We start from the raw sequence: 17,011 nt of genomic DNA on the forward strand, positions 1-17,011 counted from the left end.
TCAAAGGACGTGTGTTGCTATGAACACCGTACAATAGTGACATGATGAAAGGAATAAGTCAGAAATCGTATGAAGTAGTGGACTTCCTGTTTTCTGGAGGCATAGAACAATCCCACTCTATGTGCAACAACCACATTACGACCATTAACTTTAATTGTTAGCCCTTAGCCCTAACCCCACTCTTTATTGTAATATTTTGATCAAGTCCCAAAATGGAGCTGGCAAATAAATGAGGAGTCAATTAAATTGGAGCAGAGGCAGGATTAAAATAATAATTTGTGGCTGTAGCCAACGAACTAGAATGGGCCAAAGATATATCTTGTGTTTTAGGTTTTTGTTCTATTTTATCTTTACCTCAGGAAAACTGCATGTGAGTGTGTCAGAGGATGATGAGTGATGATCTTCATCCTCGTATTCCTCCTCTTCCTCAGAGAGGCATGCTTCTGAGGCATCCTCCTTCACAACAGGGTTAGGAAAGGGTTAATATTGGCTGTTAGTTACATGTTAGAGAAGTGGTCATCAAGTCGGGTCCTTTGTTCCAGCTCAGCACTGAAACACCACATACTTCATAGTTAGTTGATTAGCTCATTTAGGTATGTTGAAATGCTGGACTGGATCAAAAGACTGCACACCCTGTAGCTCTCCAAGACCATGAGAACCACTGTGTTAAGAGTGCCCGCAAATTGTTATTCAAATAGTCAAACTTCTAATGTCAGAGTGCGTCCGAAATGGCATAGTATTCCCTACATAGTGCACTAGGGTAACATTGTGTATGTAAAATTAATATTTTGGTTGACCATGCAAGTTTGTACCTGATGTCTGGTGATCCGCGGTGGACGCGTATTCCGTTGATGTGTGCTTAAGATAAGGGCACCTGGTTCTGTTGTCACACACACATTGCATGATGGGATGACCCCCTCAGCCTCCCTTACTTCACGCATGTTGCCCTGTGGATACAGAGGAGATTAGAGAGGTTAAAGGTCGAAATCATGCTTTTCATCAAATTAGATGATATTTGGATGAAACCAAATCAAAGTAGGATGACCAAAGTATGAAAAATTAATGTTGCTGGTACATCGATAAAGTTCGATCATAAAATCAAATCAAATGGCATTTGTCACATGCGCCGAATACAACAGGTGTAGACTTTACTGTGAAATGCTGACTTACAAGCCCTTTTCCAACAATGCCGAGTTCAAAAGTAAGAACATTTGCAAATAAAACTAGAAAACAGTAACAGTACTGAGTCAATGTGAAGGGGTACGAGGTAGTTGAGCTAATGGTAAAAGTGACTAGGCTATCAGGATAGATAATAAACAGAATAGCAGCAGCACATGTGGAGAGTGTGAAAGTGTATGTTTGTGTGTGTGGCGTCAATATGCATGTGTGTTTTGTGAGCGTATATGGTGTGTGTGTGTTGGAGTGTAAGTAGTTGTGAGTGTGTGAGTATAGTCCAGTGAGTGTGTATAGAGTCAGTGTAAGAGAGTCAGTGCAAAACAGGTTCAATTTAATAGTCCGGGTAGTCATTTGATTAACTGTTCAGCAGTCGTATAGCTTGGGGGAAGAAGACTTAGCATTCCGGTAACGCTTGCGGTGCAATAGCAGGGTGAACAGTCTATGGCTTGGGTGGCTGGGGTCTTCAACAATTTCACCAGCCTTCTGCTGACACTGCCTGATATAGAGGTCCTGGATGGTAGGGTGCTCGGCCTCAGTGATGTACCGCACCACCCTCTGTAGCGCCTGGTGATCAAATGCGCTGCAGTTTCAAAACCAAGCTTTGATGTAGCCAGCATCACAGATGTGTTGTTACCTACCCTCACCAACAGGGGGTGGCCAGTCAGAAAGTCCAGGATCCAGTTGCAGAGGGAAGCTTTCAGTCCCAAGGTCCCGAACTTGGTGATAAGCTTGGAGGGGACTATGGTGTTGAATGTTGAGCTGCAGTCAATGAATAGCATTCTCACATACAGTAGGCATTCCTCTATTCCAGGTGGGTGAGAGCAGTGTAGAGTGCAATAAAGTTTGCATCATCTGTGGATGTGGGTCCAGGATGTTTCTGATGGTGGTTTTTTTATATATCAATTTTTATGAACCCCTCCACCACCTCCATTCTTCAGAGGACAATTATCTTACTTTTTTACAGCTTTTTTTGCTACATATAAATACATTTTACATGGTACTTTTATATAAAGAAGTAACATAACAATAATACATTACCAAATATACGCTCTTTAATCCCAACCCTCAGCCACTCACAGCCCATCCCACCTATCACCATAGACCACACTTGTTTGGTTTCCATGTGCCATATATTGATGGTGGTGTTGATGTGTGCCATGAACAGCCTTTCAAAACATTTCATGGTTACAGATGTGAGTGCTACGTCGTTTAGCCAAGTTACCTTTGAGTTCTTAGGAACAAGGACAATGGTGGTCTGCTTGAATCATGTTGGGATTACAGACTGGGACATAGATGTCAAAAATGTCAGTGAAGACTAGGGTTGCACATTTCGGGGAATATTCAGAGGTGGAAACTTTCCGCGGGAATTAACGTGAAAATATGGGAATTAACAGAAATATATGCAAATTAATATTAATACCATTTAAATGTAGATGTTTTTTTGCATTGGATATATTTATCATATGGAGACAGAAACATAAACTTTTACCTTATCATAAATAGACATAATTGCAAATGACTAAATCCTTCCAATATAAATTTTAAAAAACGATTTAGTTAAGAATTGAGCTTAAATTAAATGAGTCGACTCTTCACATGGGATGATTTCACTGAACAACAAAAGAAAGGGAATATTGAATGATACCCAATGATCCATCGCATCTCCCAAAAACATTTTCAACATACATTCTTAAAATGATAGTCTAGAAACTAAAGCTTTGGTTGTCTTCCTCTCAGGCTTCCATGTCTGCTCCCTGGATGACCTCAATGTCCACCTCTTGAACATCAGACTCTGAGGCCTCATCTTCACTGTCACTTTCCAACCTTTTTGAGGATGGCTCGTTGTCAGGCTCAAAATGCCTCAAATTTGCCCAAATGGCCACCAATTTTTCAACCCCTGTATTGGTCAGCCTGTTGAGTGCTTTGGTGTGTGTGTTCCCAAACAATGACCAGTTGCGCTCTGAGGCGGTGTTGGTGGGATTTGGAGGATGATGGAGGCAACAGGGGAAAGAACCTCAGATCCACAAAGTCCCTTCCACCAGGTGGCTGATGAGATATGTTGGCACGACTGCCATAATGCATCTCCATCCCAAAGCCCTTGCTTGGAAGTGTACTTCGCCTGACTGCCAATAACTTTGCCCTCATCAAGGCCAAGGTGGCGAGACACGGTAGTGATGACACCACAGGCCTTGTTGATCTGTGCACCAGACAGGATGCTCTTGCCAGCATACTTGGGGTCCACCATGTACACTGCGTGTATGGGCTTCGGGCAGAAGTCTTCACGCTTTTTGATGTATTTCAGAACTGCAGTTTCCTCTGCTTGGGGAAACAGTGAAGTGGGCAGGGCAGTACGGATTTGTTTTCTTACATCTGCAAACAGAGTCTGAAGATCAGATAGGATGGCATTGTCTCCCTCAATCCGTACAACGGCTACTTCTCTAGGATTCAGAAGTTTCAGGTTGCTTACCACTCTTTCCACAAAATACATCATCCAGGAGTATCCTCTTGATGGGGCTGTCCATATCGGCAGACTGTGATATGGCCATTTCTTGGAGAGACTCCTTCCCCTCCAGGAGACTGTCAAGCATAATGACAACACCACCCCAATGGGTGTTGCTGGGCAGCTTCAATGTGGTGCTGTTATTCTTCTCACTTTGCTTGGTAAGGTAGATTGTTGCTATAACTTGATGACCCTTCACATACCTAACAATGTCCTTGGCTCTCTTGTAAAGTGTATCCATCGTTTCCAGTGCAATGATGTCCTTGAGGAGCAGATTCAATGCATGAGCAGCACAGCCAATGGATGTGATGTGAGGGTAGGACTCCTCCACTTTTGACCAAGCAGCTTTCCTGTTCGCAGCATTGTCTGTCACCGGTGCAAATACTGCCTTCAGCTCATCTGCAATGTAGAGACCGGTGTGTCTGTTGTCCCTTGTGTCTGTGCTCTTGTAGAATACTGGTTGAGGGGTGGATAATATGTTTTTAATTATTCCTTGCCCATGAATATTTGACCACCCATCAGAGATGATTGCAATACAGTATGCTTTCTCTATGATTTGCTTGACCTTCACTTGAACTCTGTTGAACTCTGCATCCAGCAAATGAGTAGATAAAGCATGTCTGATTGGAGGGCTGTCTGGTTGGAGGGCTGTATGCTGGGCGAAGAACGTTTAGAAATCTCTTCCAATACACATTGCCTGTGAGCATCAGAGGTGAACCAGTTGCATACACAGCTCGAGCAAGACATTCATCAGCATTGCTCTGAATACGTTCCTCCATTGATTTAAAAAAAAACTTCTGATTCCAGGAGGATCATGAGCTGTTGCTATCAATAAGGTGTCTGATTCAGCATTTTCACCTCGAATAGAAGTAGAGGGACTTTTGTCAGAGGTTGTTTGTTGTGAGCGCTGAGGGAACTTTATACTCTTGGCCAGATGATTCTGCATCTTTGTTGCATTCTTCACATATGATTTGGCACAGTAGTTGCAAATGTACATAGCTTTTCCTTCTACATTAGCTGCAGTGAAATGTAGCCACACATCAGATAATGCCCGTGGCATTTTCCTGTAAAGATTAGGAAAAGATTTGTGAAAACAAACAAATGCAATTCCATGTACAGATAAAAAGTTAGATTAAACAACTCCTTTGTAAGAAAAATGTTTTAAAATGAAACATGTATGGAAACAGGTGAATTAACACTCCTCAGTTAGCAAGCTCTAGCAAGCTAAAACCCAATTAGTAGCAAAAACGAACTACCAGAAATTGTTAACAAGTTATAAATGATTTAAACACACTTTGCTGTAGGCTACTATTTACTAGTTAACAAAAAATGATGTATGTCATGTAAAATATATTCACAACACCCAGTATTGTAATCAAAACTTACCAGAAAGCATGCAGTCCTTGCAGTCCTCTCATTAGTGTGCAAGATCTTGAAAATCAGCTATACATGCGATGGAAGAATGCACTGTGCATGCAGAGGGTTGCAACTCCATTGAACTGGGGATAGTTTAACCAAGATATGCCACAAGACCTAGAATTGCCTTGTGTCTCCCACAAAAAAAGGTTCACTGTTACAAGCTAACTTTTTGATGAATTTAAGCAAAATTCCCCAAATTCCCGGGCTTAACTTCCCATGGTAAATTTACAAAATATTTATGGGAATTTACTGGAAACTTTGACCCTTTGCAACCCTAGTGAAGACACTTGCCAGGAGGTCTGCGCATGCCCCGAGAACGCGTATTCCATCTGGCCCAGCAAGTGTTAACCTATTTAAAATGTCGTACTCACATCGGCCACAGAGAGCAACATCACACGGTCATCCGAGACAGCAGGGGCTCTCATGCCTGGCTCAATGTTCGAAGCGAGCATAGAATGAGAGGTTGTCTGTGAGGTTTGCATCACTGGGCAACTCACGGCTGGGTTTCCCTTTGTAATCCGTAATAGTCTGCAAACTCTACCACATCCGACGAGTGTTGGAGCGGATGTAGTAGGATTGTATCTTAGTCCTATATTGACCTTTTCCAAGTTTGATGACTCGTCTGAGGTCGTTTCTTGTAAGGATTCATGTCTGTGTCCCGTTCCTTGAAATTGGTAGCTGTGGCTTTTTGTTAGGGTACATATGTTGGGTCACTGTGGGGACGTCGTTGATGGTAAACTCCTTAATGATATTGGATGAATCCCTGAACATATTCCAGTCTGTGCTAGCGAAGCAGTCTTCTAGCTTAGTGTCCGCTTCGTCGAACCACTTCGGTACTTCCTGTTTGTGTTTTTGCTTGTAAACAGGAAGCAGGAGGATGGAGTCATGGTCTGATTTGCCGAAGGGAGGGCCTTGTATGTGTTTCTGTGGATAGAGTAAGTGGTCCAGAGTGTTAGCTCCTCTTGTGTTGGTAAAAGGAGACGTGTTGGTAAAAGTGGGGTTAAAAGCATTTCAGTTTTCCCGCGTTAAAGTTTCTGCCCACTATAAACGCTGCTTCTGGGTGTGCATTTTCTTGTTTGTTTATGGCCCTGTGCAGCTCACTGAGTGTCTGCTTAAAGCCATTTTCGTTTTGTGGTGGGATGTAGACAGCAGTGATGATTATAGATTAATACTTTGTAGATAAAAAGGTCTGCAATTTACCATGAGGTTTTCTAGTTCAGGTGAGCAAAAGGTTGAGAATTCCTTCACACTTGAAGCAGCACACCAGTTGTTGTTTATAAAGAGGCACATCCCTCCCTCTTTGGTTTTGCCTGAGTCCGCTGTCCGGTTGCGATTAAGCTTGGAGAAACGTTTGAATTTCATAACCATATCGCCCAGTTGGTAGGAAAATCTCGAACTGATCTCATCCATCTTGTTCTCCGGTGACTGGACATTTGCCAATAAAACGGAGGGAAGTGCCAGACAATTCTCTCTTCGTCTGAGTCTATACTCTTAGAAATACAGATGCTATTTTGAACCTAAAATGGTTCTTTGGCTGTCCCCATAGGAGAACCCTTTGAAAAACCCTTTTGAGTTCAATGTAAAACCTTTTACACAGAGGGTTCTACATGGAACCCAAAAGAGTTATACCTTGACCCAAAAAGGGTTCTACCTGGAACCAAATAGGGTTCTCCTATGGGGACAGCCGAAAAACCCTTTTGGAAAAAGTTTTTCTAAGAATGTAACAGGGAGTTCAGTCCTCCTCCCTCGACTTTTCTTGTGGCTCGTTGGATAGCTCGAAAAATGGAGTAGGGTCCGGTGTTGACGAGGGAACAGCTGAGTCGCAGTTGAAGTAGGAGCCGAAATCAAGGTCGAAGTCAAAGTTAGTAGCTGTCGATACGTAGTTCAAAAGTACTTGACGGTCATAGGTGATAAGGATGTGAGCTTTGTGACTGGCATCATCTGTCTCTTATTGGGGATCACTCACATTTAGCTCATTTTAAAGCATCAATTATGGTTGGGCGATGTCAACCGTTGTCCTACTGTGATTATGTATGCATAAAACATTGTGATATACCAGGGGTGGGCAACTCCAGTCGTCAAGGGCCTGATCCCTAGCAAAGACAGCTGATTAATCAAATTGCATTCTAAACTGAAGATCATGATTAGGTGATTATTGGAGTCAGGTGTGTTAGCTGGGGCAAAACTATGACACTAATCAGGCCCTCGAGGACTGGAATTGCCCATCCCTGTGCTATACGATGCTATCGCCCCCTATTGGGCAACCAAAACCATGACAAAAGATAATGTTTTTGAAAGCTTGGGCAGAGGCTAAGTGCAGGCAAATATTTCCAAATGTCCTTTATGGTGAAGGAGCTTCAGCATGGAACAATTGTGTGTGGAACTTTATTGAACCAAAATGAATGTTACCCATTTTCTATTTTTTATCACTGAACTTTACTGAACCCTTCTTGAATGGAGAGGGGCCTGGCTTTGGGGACAATATTGGCAACATTGGGGGCACATTTGTTACATTGCCGTAACGTTGTGTGGACATTGGAGACACGGTCTAGTAATGTTGTTGAAACGTGGAGATGTTGTGGGGATGTTGTGAGAACGTTTCCTACCGCCAACGCTCTACTCTGCTCCTGTGTCAGCTGTTCCAACTCTTGGAGGGGCTGTAGGAGTAGCACAGCTCTGGGAAAAGCACTCAGTGTCTCTTCTGCCCCCTGAGGTAGTCCAAGTTCAGCCTTACAGCCCTCGATCTCCCCCACTGTCCTCCGCATAGACTGGATGTTGGCCAGGATTACCTAGACAGAACAAGAAGGGGGAGGTCAATAGAGTAAGCACCCTACACAAGATGTGTGCACGTGTGAAACAAAAACATTTCTAAATCATATAATGACAAACATACATGAATGGATATGTACACATCCTCTTATACACACTCTTGTCCCACCTGCCGGTTGTGGAGGTGTTCTTCAAGTGAGATGTCCAATGTATCAGCGGAGGATAAAATAGCTCTGATCTTGGTCACATTTTTCTCCATCGTCTTCACCTCTGCTTCAATGGCATCCACTTCCTGAAAATAGCAACAACGCTCTGAATGTTCCAGAGAAAAGCAAAAGCTTGAAAGCAAAAACCAAACTCAAAAATGAAAAGCACCACAAGTCAGTTTCATAAATGGAATAGAAATGATAGAATACTGCTTTATCGTCCATTGTCTTTTGCTGTCGTTTGTTATTCCAAACCCACTGACATACCAGTCTGAAAGCTTCTGGTAATAACGTAGGATCACTATGGGATGATACTAAGACATAAGGGTATCGTACGTACTCCAGGCCACTCGTGGACATCTAAAATGAGATAGAAAGTATGTTGAAATTGTAATGGGCCAATACCTTTTGAAATAGCTGCTCTTTCTCGGGCCCTGCAAATTGCTTTTGACTAACTAAAAAATCTGTGCGGTCCTCTGGTGAATTCTGATATCCCGATGTGGCCCTCGAGACGATATTATTGCCCATCCCTACCATAATAGGTGTCAGACATTTTCACTTTACGTAGTAACTTCTATTAAAGGGATAGAACAGCACAGAGGTGTTCAACCTTTTTGGCTACTGTAACCCCAATCACTTTGCTCTGCTCAAAGTTCCCCCTCGTGCAACCAACCATACAGTGCATTCAGAAAGTATTCAGACCCGTTGAGTTTTTCCAAATGTTGTTACGTTACAGCCTTTTTCTAAAATTGATAACTTTTTAAAGAATCAATCTACACACAATACTCCATAATGACAAACGCTAAAACAAGATTTAGAAATGTATTAAAATGTTTAGGTACCCTTGCCCAGATCTGTGCCACGACACAATCCTGTCTCGGAGCTCTACGGACCATTCCTTTGAATTCATGGCTTGGTTTTTGTTCTGACGTGCACTGTCAACTGTGGGACCTTATATAGACAGGTGTGTGCCTTTCCAAATCATGTGCAATAAATTGAATTTACCACAGGTGGACTCTAATCAAGTTGTAGAAACATCTCAAGGATGATCAATGGAAACAGGATGCACCTGAGCTTAATTTCGAGACTCGTAGCAAAGGGTCTGAATACCTACGTAAATAAGGTATTTCTGTTCATTTTTAATAAAGTTGCAAAAATTTCTAAAAACCTATTTTTACTTTGTCATTATGGGGTATTGTGTGTAGATTGATGAGGAAATGTTTTCATTTAATATATTTTAAAATAACAAAATGTGGAAAAAGGGAAGGGGTCAGAATACTTTCCGAATGCAACTTAGGAATATGTTCTTATAAATCTTCCCAAAGCATTTGTATACTTAACACTGTATTGAATTTAATGGAATTTAATTTACTTTTAAAGGGTTCGTCCACCATTATTTTTTCCTTTAAAATATTTTTCTACAAAGTAAGTAATCTATAGGCCAGGGGTGACTGCAAATTACACTCAGTACATTGCAGTTACTCCTGGCATAAACTACTTCTAAGGTAAGAAGAACATTAAAAAAGTATGAAATTAGGGGGAAATGTTGATTTAAAACAAAAAGAAGACAAAAGAGAAAGGGGATGAAAAAATGTCTCCTAAATTATTCAAGACAAATCAAAGGAGAGGCGGTCCCCCAAAATTATCTTCTTTCCTTTATTTTCATACTTTAGTAAATATTTTCTGTACTATTTATTCATTTCTTTTGGCTTTTTTAATTACATTTTTTAGTCTCTACCTCCTTGCCCTTTGTGCTGTCAGAATAATGTTTGTACCACATTTTGTGCTGCTGCCATATTGTGTTGCTACCATGCTGTGTTTTCATGTGTTGCTGCCATGCTATGTTGTTGTCTTCGGTCTCTCTTCATGTGGTGTATCTGTTGTTGTGATGTGTGTTTTGTCCCAAAATGTTTTTTGATTGTCAACTCCAACCTCCCGGCAGGGGGCCTTTTGGTAGGCCGTCATTGTAAATAAGATTTTGTTCTAAACTGATTTTCCTAGTTAAATAAAGGTTATAAATAAAGGTTAAATAAAATATAGAAAAAATTATCAATAGAAATGCATTTATTAGCATCAAAAGTTTGTTTGTGAATTGTTTTTCTGGGTCAGACCAAGACCAAGTGTGTTCGATCACATTTAAGCCTAGACACGCAGTGGAATGTTCCATTGAAACTCACTACCATTAGCCACAGCAGTTCTTATTAAATGTCCTACGGGGAGGAGACACAATGCATTCTGAGGGAGGGTGAAACTCCTCTATTGAGGCTGTTGATAGACAACCTTACTCTCTTTCCACAAACACCCAGTTTGAAGCATCCCGCTCACGGTTACACTCAGACTCCCTTGCCCCAATCCTAACCTTAACCATTAGCAGTGGAGCCTGATCCTATATCTGTACCTAGGGGAAACTTGACCCTGGAGCTACTAGTACCCCCTATTGAGAACCACTGTAATGGAGGGTCTTACCGGAGTGACGTGTAGCAGCTGGTCCAATGGCCCCATGATGTTATGCTGCATGGCGGTGACTTGGCGTTCGGTCTGGACTAGCTTATCCTCCATAGCAGTGGTGTGACACACAGCAGAGATCTCCCCCAACACAGGTCCGAAGCCCACCAGAGTGGCCCGGATACGCTCTGAGTCATCCAGCACCATCTGTGATGTGGGGTTACAGAACATGGACACATGAGTACACACCCGCATGCACACGTACATACAAACACATACACAGAAACACAGACTTACATACCTACATGAGCACACATACACTATCTACAAGCCATAAGACTGCTGAACACTTAAACTGGACTTAGCACACACACACACACACACACACACACACGCATCCCAACTGCTGCTACCAGACTCTTAATATGATTGCAAAATACTGCACAATTTAAACTCTTGCCACCCAATCCCCCCTTCCCCAAAAATACATGTTAATATTGGACTATAAATTGTGCCTTCCTGTATAATACTTAAGCTAACAAATGTATTCTATCCTACTGAGCCATTTACTTTATGTTCGTATTCTTATATTTTATTATTTCTTATTGTTGTTGCATTGTCAAAAAGGAACTAGTAAGTAAGCATTTAGTTGGACAGTGTATGCCATGTGTATCTCGTACATATGACTAAAAAACATAATACTTGAAACACACACACTCGAACACGCACAGCTCCACTACACAGCGCATTGGGAAAGTATTCAGACCCCTTGATTTTTTCCCCCACATTTTGTTTTATGAATGCACTGTATATCAATTCAGAACTACCAGCAGTGTTCTACAATCCAGAGGATTGCGTGTATGTACATGTGAGTGTGCGTGCAGTGGACTGGCCTGCAGTGTGTTGGTCTGGCTCTGGAGGCTCCTGGCTGTGGTGTAGGTGCCGGGAGCGTCTAGCCAGGACTGGGATTCGTCTAGCCAGCAGCCAGCACTATGGATTATATCGTTATACTCCTGGAGGCAGGCAGGGATCTGACAGGGGGGGACAGTGAAATTCCACAAATGAACTTTTAACAAGGTACACCTGTTAATTGAAATGCATTCCAGGTGACTACCTCATTAAGCTGGTTGAGAGAATGCCAAGAGTGTGCAAAGCTGTCATCAAGGCAAATGGTGGCTACTTTGAAGAATCTCAAATATAAAATATATTTTGATTTGTTTAACTCTTTTTTGGTTTCTACATGATTCCATATGTGTTATTTCATAGGGTTGATGTATTCACTATTATTGTACAATGCAGAAAATAGTAAAAAAAAGAAAAGAAAAACCCTGGAATGATTAGGTGTGTCCAAACTTTTGACTGGTACTAATTTTCATTCATGGACATAAAAGACTAAAATCACCAGGAAATTAGCTCCGTGATTTTAATTTAGGAAATCTGTTCACAAGTGTTCGCTGGAATGAATAGAGAGGCAAATGTGATCATATCCCAATGTAATTAAGGTTAGAAATTATCCTGTTTTTGTCAAATACTATATAGCTGTTTGGGATTCTTGCAGTCAATTTGCGGTGTACAAATTATTTATAACTATGTTCCGGCCCACAACCATCCGATCAAGGAAGAATCATCCCACGGCAATATGTAATTATGGAACCCCTGGCATTGGGCATAGGAACTGCAATAAATGGAGGGGAAAAAAACTGAAATTGTGCTGTTTTGGAAGAACCAGTTGAAGAATGCTGTAATTATAAGATACCATCACATGGTGAACACGGTGAATATGGTGAAAGGCCTACCAAGCCGATCAGAGGGTAAGATTGAGCTACTCCTCTCTCACCTTGCTGAGGAAGGCAGTGCGCTGCTCAGCCTTCTGGGCCGTGTCCTGGTAGAGCTGAAGTGGCTGGGTGATCTGGTCCATGAGGAGTTGGGCCTGCTCCGGCTCCTCCTCGGCTGCCTCCTGCACCTCGCCCTCCAGGATGGCCAGCCGGCCGTGCCACTGGTCCAGCTGGTCCCATACAAACTGGACAAAAATATAATGTTGTCATGATATCAATCAGGTATCAATCAATCCCATGTACTTATAAGTCCTTTTGTTTCACAACAGTTGTAACAAAATGCTTTTCAATGACTCGGCCTAGAGCCAGGTTAGGAACAATCTTGCACGATTGATTGGGGTAAGGGAAGGACACACACACACTAGGTTGATTGTTTCAGGGGAAGAACACACGTATGCATACAAACACGGAGACACACACACAATCACACACCTTTAGCACATGTTCAGCCTCGGACACAGAGGAGCTCTTCCGCTGCAGCAATGTCTGAACCTCTTCTAGCCCGATACGGATCTCCCCCATTCTGCTACTCAGCCTATTGAGTGGGCTGCTCTTCTCCAGGGCTTGGCCAACCTGGTAAATACACACAAGCATATGCACACGTGCGTGCACACAAACACATAAATCACCCTTAAAGTCCCAACTAGCCAGGTTTTTACTCAGAAACCAGTGTTGGGATTGTGTTGGGCTCAATCCCATATCCATGAGACTTGTCCGATGTTTTATATGTGGACTTTTTGATTAATTCGCTGAGTTTCAATTCCCTTCCACAATTGACTGAACTGAGATGGAATTGACCCCAAAACTGCTCTACCAACCATCCCACCAAGGTTGAAGTTGCCTCTAGATGCTGAACTTACGTCAATTTTGCATTTTCTCCACTAACGGTTAAGGTTAGGATTGGGGGAGGGGACACTGATCCTAGATCTGTACCTATCAGTAACTTCACCCCGGAGCCACCACCACCACCCTTTATCCCCGTTACCTTCTCCTCCATGTCCTGCAGAGAGCCAGTGACTTCCTGCAGCTGTCTCTGCACCTCAGGAGGTGTAACAGCGGCATACTTTGTCCCGACACACTCCATGATAGACTGTAATCTGGCCCTCAGGGAACCCAACTCCACTCTGACCTCCTGTAGAGAGAGAGAGACAGAGAGGGGAGAGAAAGGGAGAGAGAGAGAGAACAAGGAGAAATAGAGAACGAGAGAGGGAGAGAGAGAGATACCATGTAAATGTGACTTAAACCCTCTAAAGTCGATGTCCACGCCCACACGGAAATCTAATTAGCGTAATAACAGAATGGCCATAACAATCTTTCAGTTTAAGCTAGAGATATCTGTTTCTTTGCATTGGATGTGTTTCAATCCACCACATCCATGAGACATCCCAAAAATGTGTCTTCTCACAAAATCGTCTTTAGCGTCCGAGCGGTTTAGCCTATAAACTATTATACCCCTCTATGGAAATATGAGATTCTCACGAATACGATGGTGTTCTCCCTTTTGCTGTATGACCCCCACAAGTGTCTTGAGACTGAAGTCGGTACAGCCGATCTGCCAACATCTGTCTGTAGCGTCCAAACAGTTTGGGCTACACACTTATGACCCCTCTTTGGAAAGGTGAGAGTCTCACAAACACGTACATGTTGGTTGATTTGCTCTAAGACTCCCACAGGCCTCACAAAACTCACCTGAAGGTCCTCCGGTACAAGTTGAACACATTAATGGAAGTACTGTATATGGACACGACACTGTTCATTACCAAAAATAATGTACTTTTTTTTTTATAACAAATGATTCCTGATCTTTCTTATATCTCTCAGATATAGGATGGACACTTCAGAACAAACTTCTTTTAGATTTTTTGGGGGGACTTATTGTTGTTCCATGTAGTGAATCTGTTATCCAATGCGTAACATTCTAACTCAAATAGCAAAATGATCCTTCTTAAAACAATTCCATATAACTTAGACCCTCCCTCCCCCGGCTTAGATAGGGCTTAGACTCTTATGGGTTCTAAACTGTCTGCAAAAACAGCCTTCTTAAGCGCAGAAACTCTTATGAATCTAATGAGACAATAAGGATCTGTGGTTTCCACTTAAACGTTTTGAGGTAAAGTAACTGCAGAATTGACTGAGGAGAGTTCAAAAGATGCTCGGGTCAGCGGAAGGAGAAAGGGATCTCCAACCAAAGAATTAGAATGACTGGGATACACATAACAGGACTATTTATAACGTATGAGTCATGAATTGACTGAGGAGGGTCAAGATGTAGCCTATTTAAAGGGGAATTAATTTTCATGGTATCCAATTAGTAGTTACAGTCTTGTCTCATCGCTGCAAATCCCGTACGGACTCGGGAGAGGCGAAGGACAAGAGCCGTGCGTCCTCCGAAACACAACCCAACCAAGCCGTACTGCTTCTTGACACAATGCCCACTTAACCCGGAAGCCAGCCGCACCAATGTTCTCGGAGGAAACACAGTACACCTGGCGACCGTGTCAGCGTGCACTGCGCCTGGCCCGCAACAGGAGTCGCAAGTGTACGATGGGACAAGGACATCCCTGCCGGCCAAACCCTCCCCTAACCCGGACGACAATGGGCCATTTGTGCGCCACCCCAAGGGTATCCCGGTCACGGCCAGCTGTGACAGAGCCTGGACTCGAATCCAGAATCTCTAGTGGCACAGCTAGCACCTTAGACCACTGCGCCACTCGGGAGGATTACAACTTAATGCTAACAATGGCTAAAGTTAGCTGAGGTTTGTAGTAGCTGTTACAAGAAAACGTAACCATGTTTTAAAGTTTCTTCTGGCCCATACAATAAATTACTCTCTCTCTCTCTCTAGCCTCTAAATAAAGAATACAGTGTATTTCCCCCAGTAGCTCACCTTGAGTTGGCGTGTGCTGGGGTGGGACACCAGAATGGAGAGCAGGGTAGCCACTCGCTGCTCCACCTCTCCGATCTGCTCTTGCAAGCGCTCCCTCTCTTGCTCCTCTGAAAGCGCCGCGCTCCGGACCAGCATGCTCCGCTCTCTCAGGCTGTGTGGGCACAATGTCACACTCACAATCTTAAAGGTAGGCTCAGCAATATGACATCATCATACACTGTCGTAGGGCAACTTTCTCAACTTTACACAAAGAAGAAGAGGCAAAGAGGGGAAATAACCCTTTTAGTAGAAGGAGATTCCCCCCGCCAAAACTACAACATTCAAAAGTGGATAATGACACAATATTCCTAACACAAATAATGTGGGAAACGGTTGGTGGGGCTTGAAACAATAATCATGTCAAATGAGTCGTTGTTTGTGATATCATTAAGGACGGAATAACCAAATAACGGTAACTCTACAAATGTATACGTCCCAGTTATCAGATTTCCATCTAAATGTTGTGGAACTTATATGATTAAATATGAAACTATTTGTGAGAAGATGAAATATGATTTTACCCTTCTAAATGAGAGAGTCGTTTTTCATGTAAAGTTTTACCCAGTCAGTAACCATGCCCACATGAGCACAGACCTTGTGGCAACATGATGGAAACGCCCTCCAAGGAGAAGTCATAAAAGGACCGCTAACAAAATGTACATTAGACCAGAGAACGTGAGGACCATCCATGTGTTGAAATGGTTGGAATCTCTACAGACCAGTATACGGACGGTAAGCCGGGCGTGTAAAATGGTTAGACTCTATCAGACCAGCGTGACCAAAAACGTGAGCTGAAAGGTACGAAATGGTTAGAAACTTTCAACAGAGAAGAAGAAAATCTCTACAAGACCAGACAGCGGGAAGCGGTGGCTACACTGCTGAGAAATTGTTTAAAACTAAAGACCAGCCGAAGTACAGCGCGAACTGGATATGGCAAAATGGTTTGAATCTACAATACCAGAAAATGGTAAGGCCCTCTGAAACGCTCTCTCGAAGAAGACTACACAGGAACATTCAGTCTGCAGCTGTTTATGCACTGTTAGCCTAGGAAACTCGAATGAAGACAAGAGACAAAGAGCATTTTCCTCTCACCACTATTCACTTGAAGTCGGAAGTTTACATACACCTTAGCCAAATACATTTAAACTCAGTTTTTCACAATTCCTGACATTTAATCCTAGTAAAAAATCCCTGTCTTAGGTCAGTTAGGATCACCACTTTATTTTAAGAATGTGAAATGTCAGAATAATAGCAGAGAGAATGATTTATTTCAGCTTTTATTTCTTTCATCACATTCCCAGTGGGTCAGAAGTTAACATACACTCAATTAGTATTTGGTAGCATTGCCTTTAAATTGTTTAACTTGTTTAACTTAGTATTTGGTAGCATTGCCTTTAAATTGTTTAACTTGCCATTGCCTTTAAATTCTTTTTTAGTTCTGCCCACAAATGTTCAATAGGATTGAGGTCAGGGCTTTGTGATGACAACTCCAATACCTTGACTTTGTTGACCTTAAGCCATTTTGCCACAACTTTGGAAGTATGCTTGAGGTCATTGTCCATTTGGAAGACCCATTTGTGACCAAGCTTTAACTTCCTGATGATGTCTTGAGATGTTGCTTCAATATATCCAAATAATTTTCCTCGCCAATGATGCCATCTATTTTGTGAAGTGCACCAGTCCCTCCTGCAGCAAAGCACCCCCACAACATGATGCTGCCACCCCCGTGCTTCAT

At 42.5% G+C, this 17,011-nt stretch overlaps 1 protein-coding gene across 1 annotated transcript in view; it reads right to left on the reverse strand.

Moving 5' to 3' along the window:
• The window catches only part of LOC129817105 (nesprin-2-like), a 207,966-nt gene that overhangs the window by 104,178 nt on the left and 86,777 nt on the right, over window positions 1-17,011 (reverse strand). Inside the window, exons 56-65 of the mRNA XM_055872054.1 lie at window positions 15,238-15,388; window positions 13,336-13,482; window positions 12,783-12,923; window positions 12,353-12,535; window positions 11,409-11,546; window positions 10,537-10,722; window positions 8,034-8,156; window positions 7,702-7,884; window positions 813-947; window positions 355-456 (exon numbers count right to left, since the gene is read on the reverse strand). Coding sequence (XP_055728029.1) covers window positions 355-456; window positions 813-947; window positions 7,702-7,884; window positions 8,034-8,156; window positions 10,537-10,722; window positions 11,409-11,546; window positions 12,353-12,535; window positions 12,783-12,923; window positions 13,336-13,482; window positions 15,238-15,388 — 1,489 coding nt within the window. The remainder of the gene's footprint in view (window positions 1-354; window positions 457-812; window positions 948-7,701; window positions 7,885-8,033; window positions 8,157-10,536; window positions 10,723-11,408; window positions 11,547-12,352; window positions 12,536-12,782; window positions 12,924-13,335; window positions 13,483-15,237; window positions 15,389-17,011) is intronic.

The sequence above is a fragment of the Salvelinus fontinalis genome, chromosome 20, assembly GCF_029448725.1.
Source record: "Salvelinus fontinalis isolate EN_2023a chromosome 20, ASM2944872v1, whole genome shotgun sequence".
Lineage (NCBI taxonomy): Eukaryota > Metazoa > Chordata > Actinopteri > Salmoniformes > Salmonidae > Salvelinus > Salvelinus fontinalis.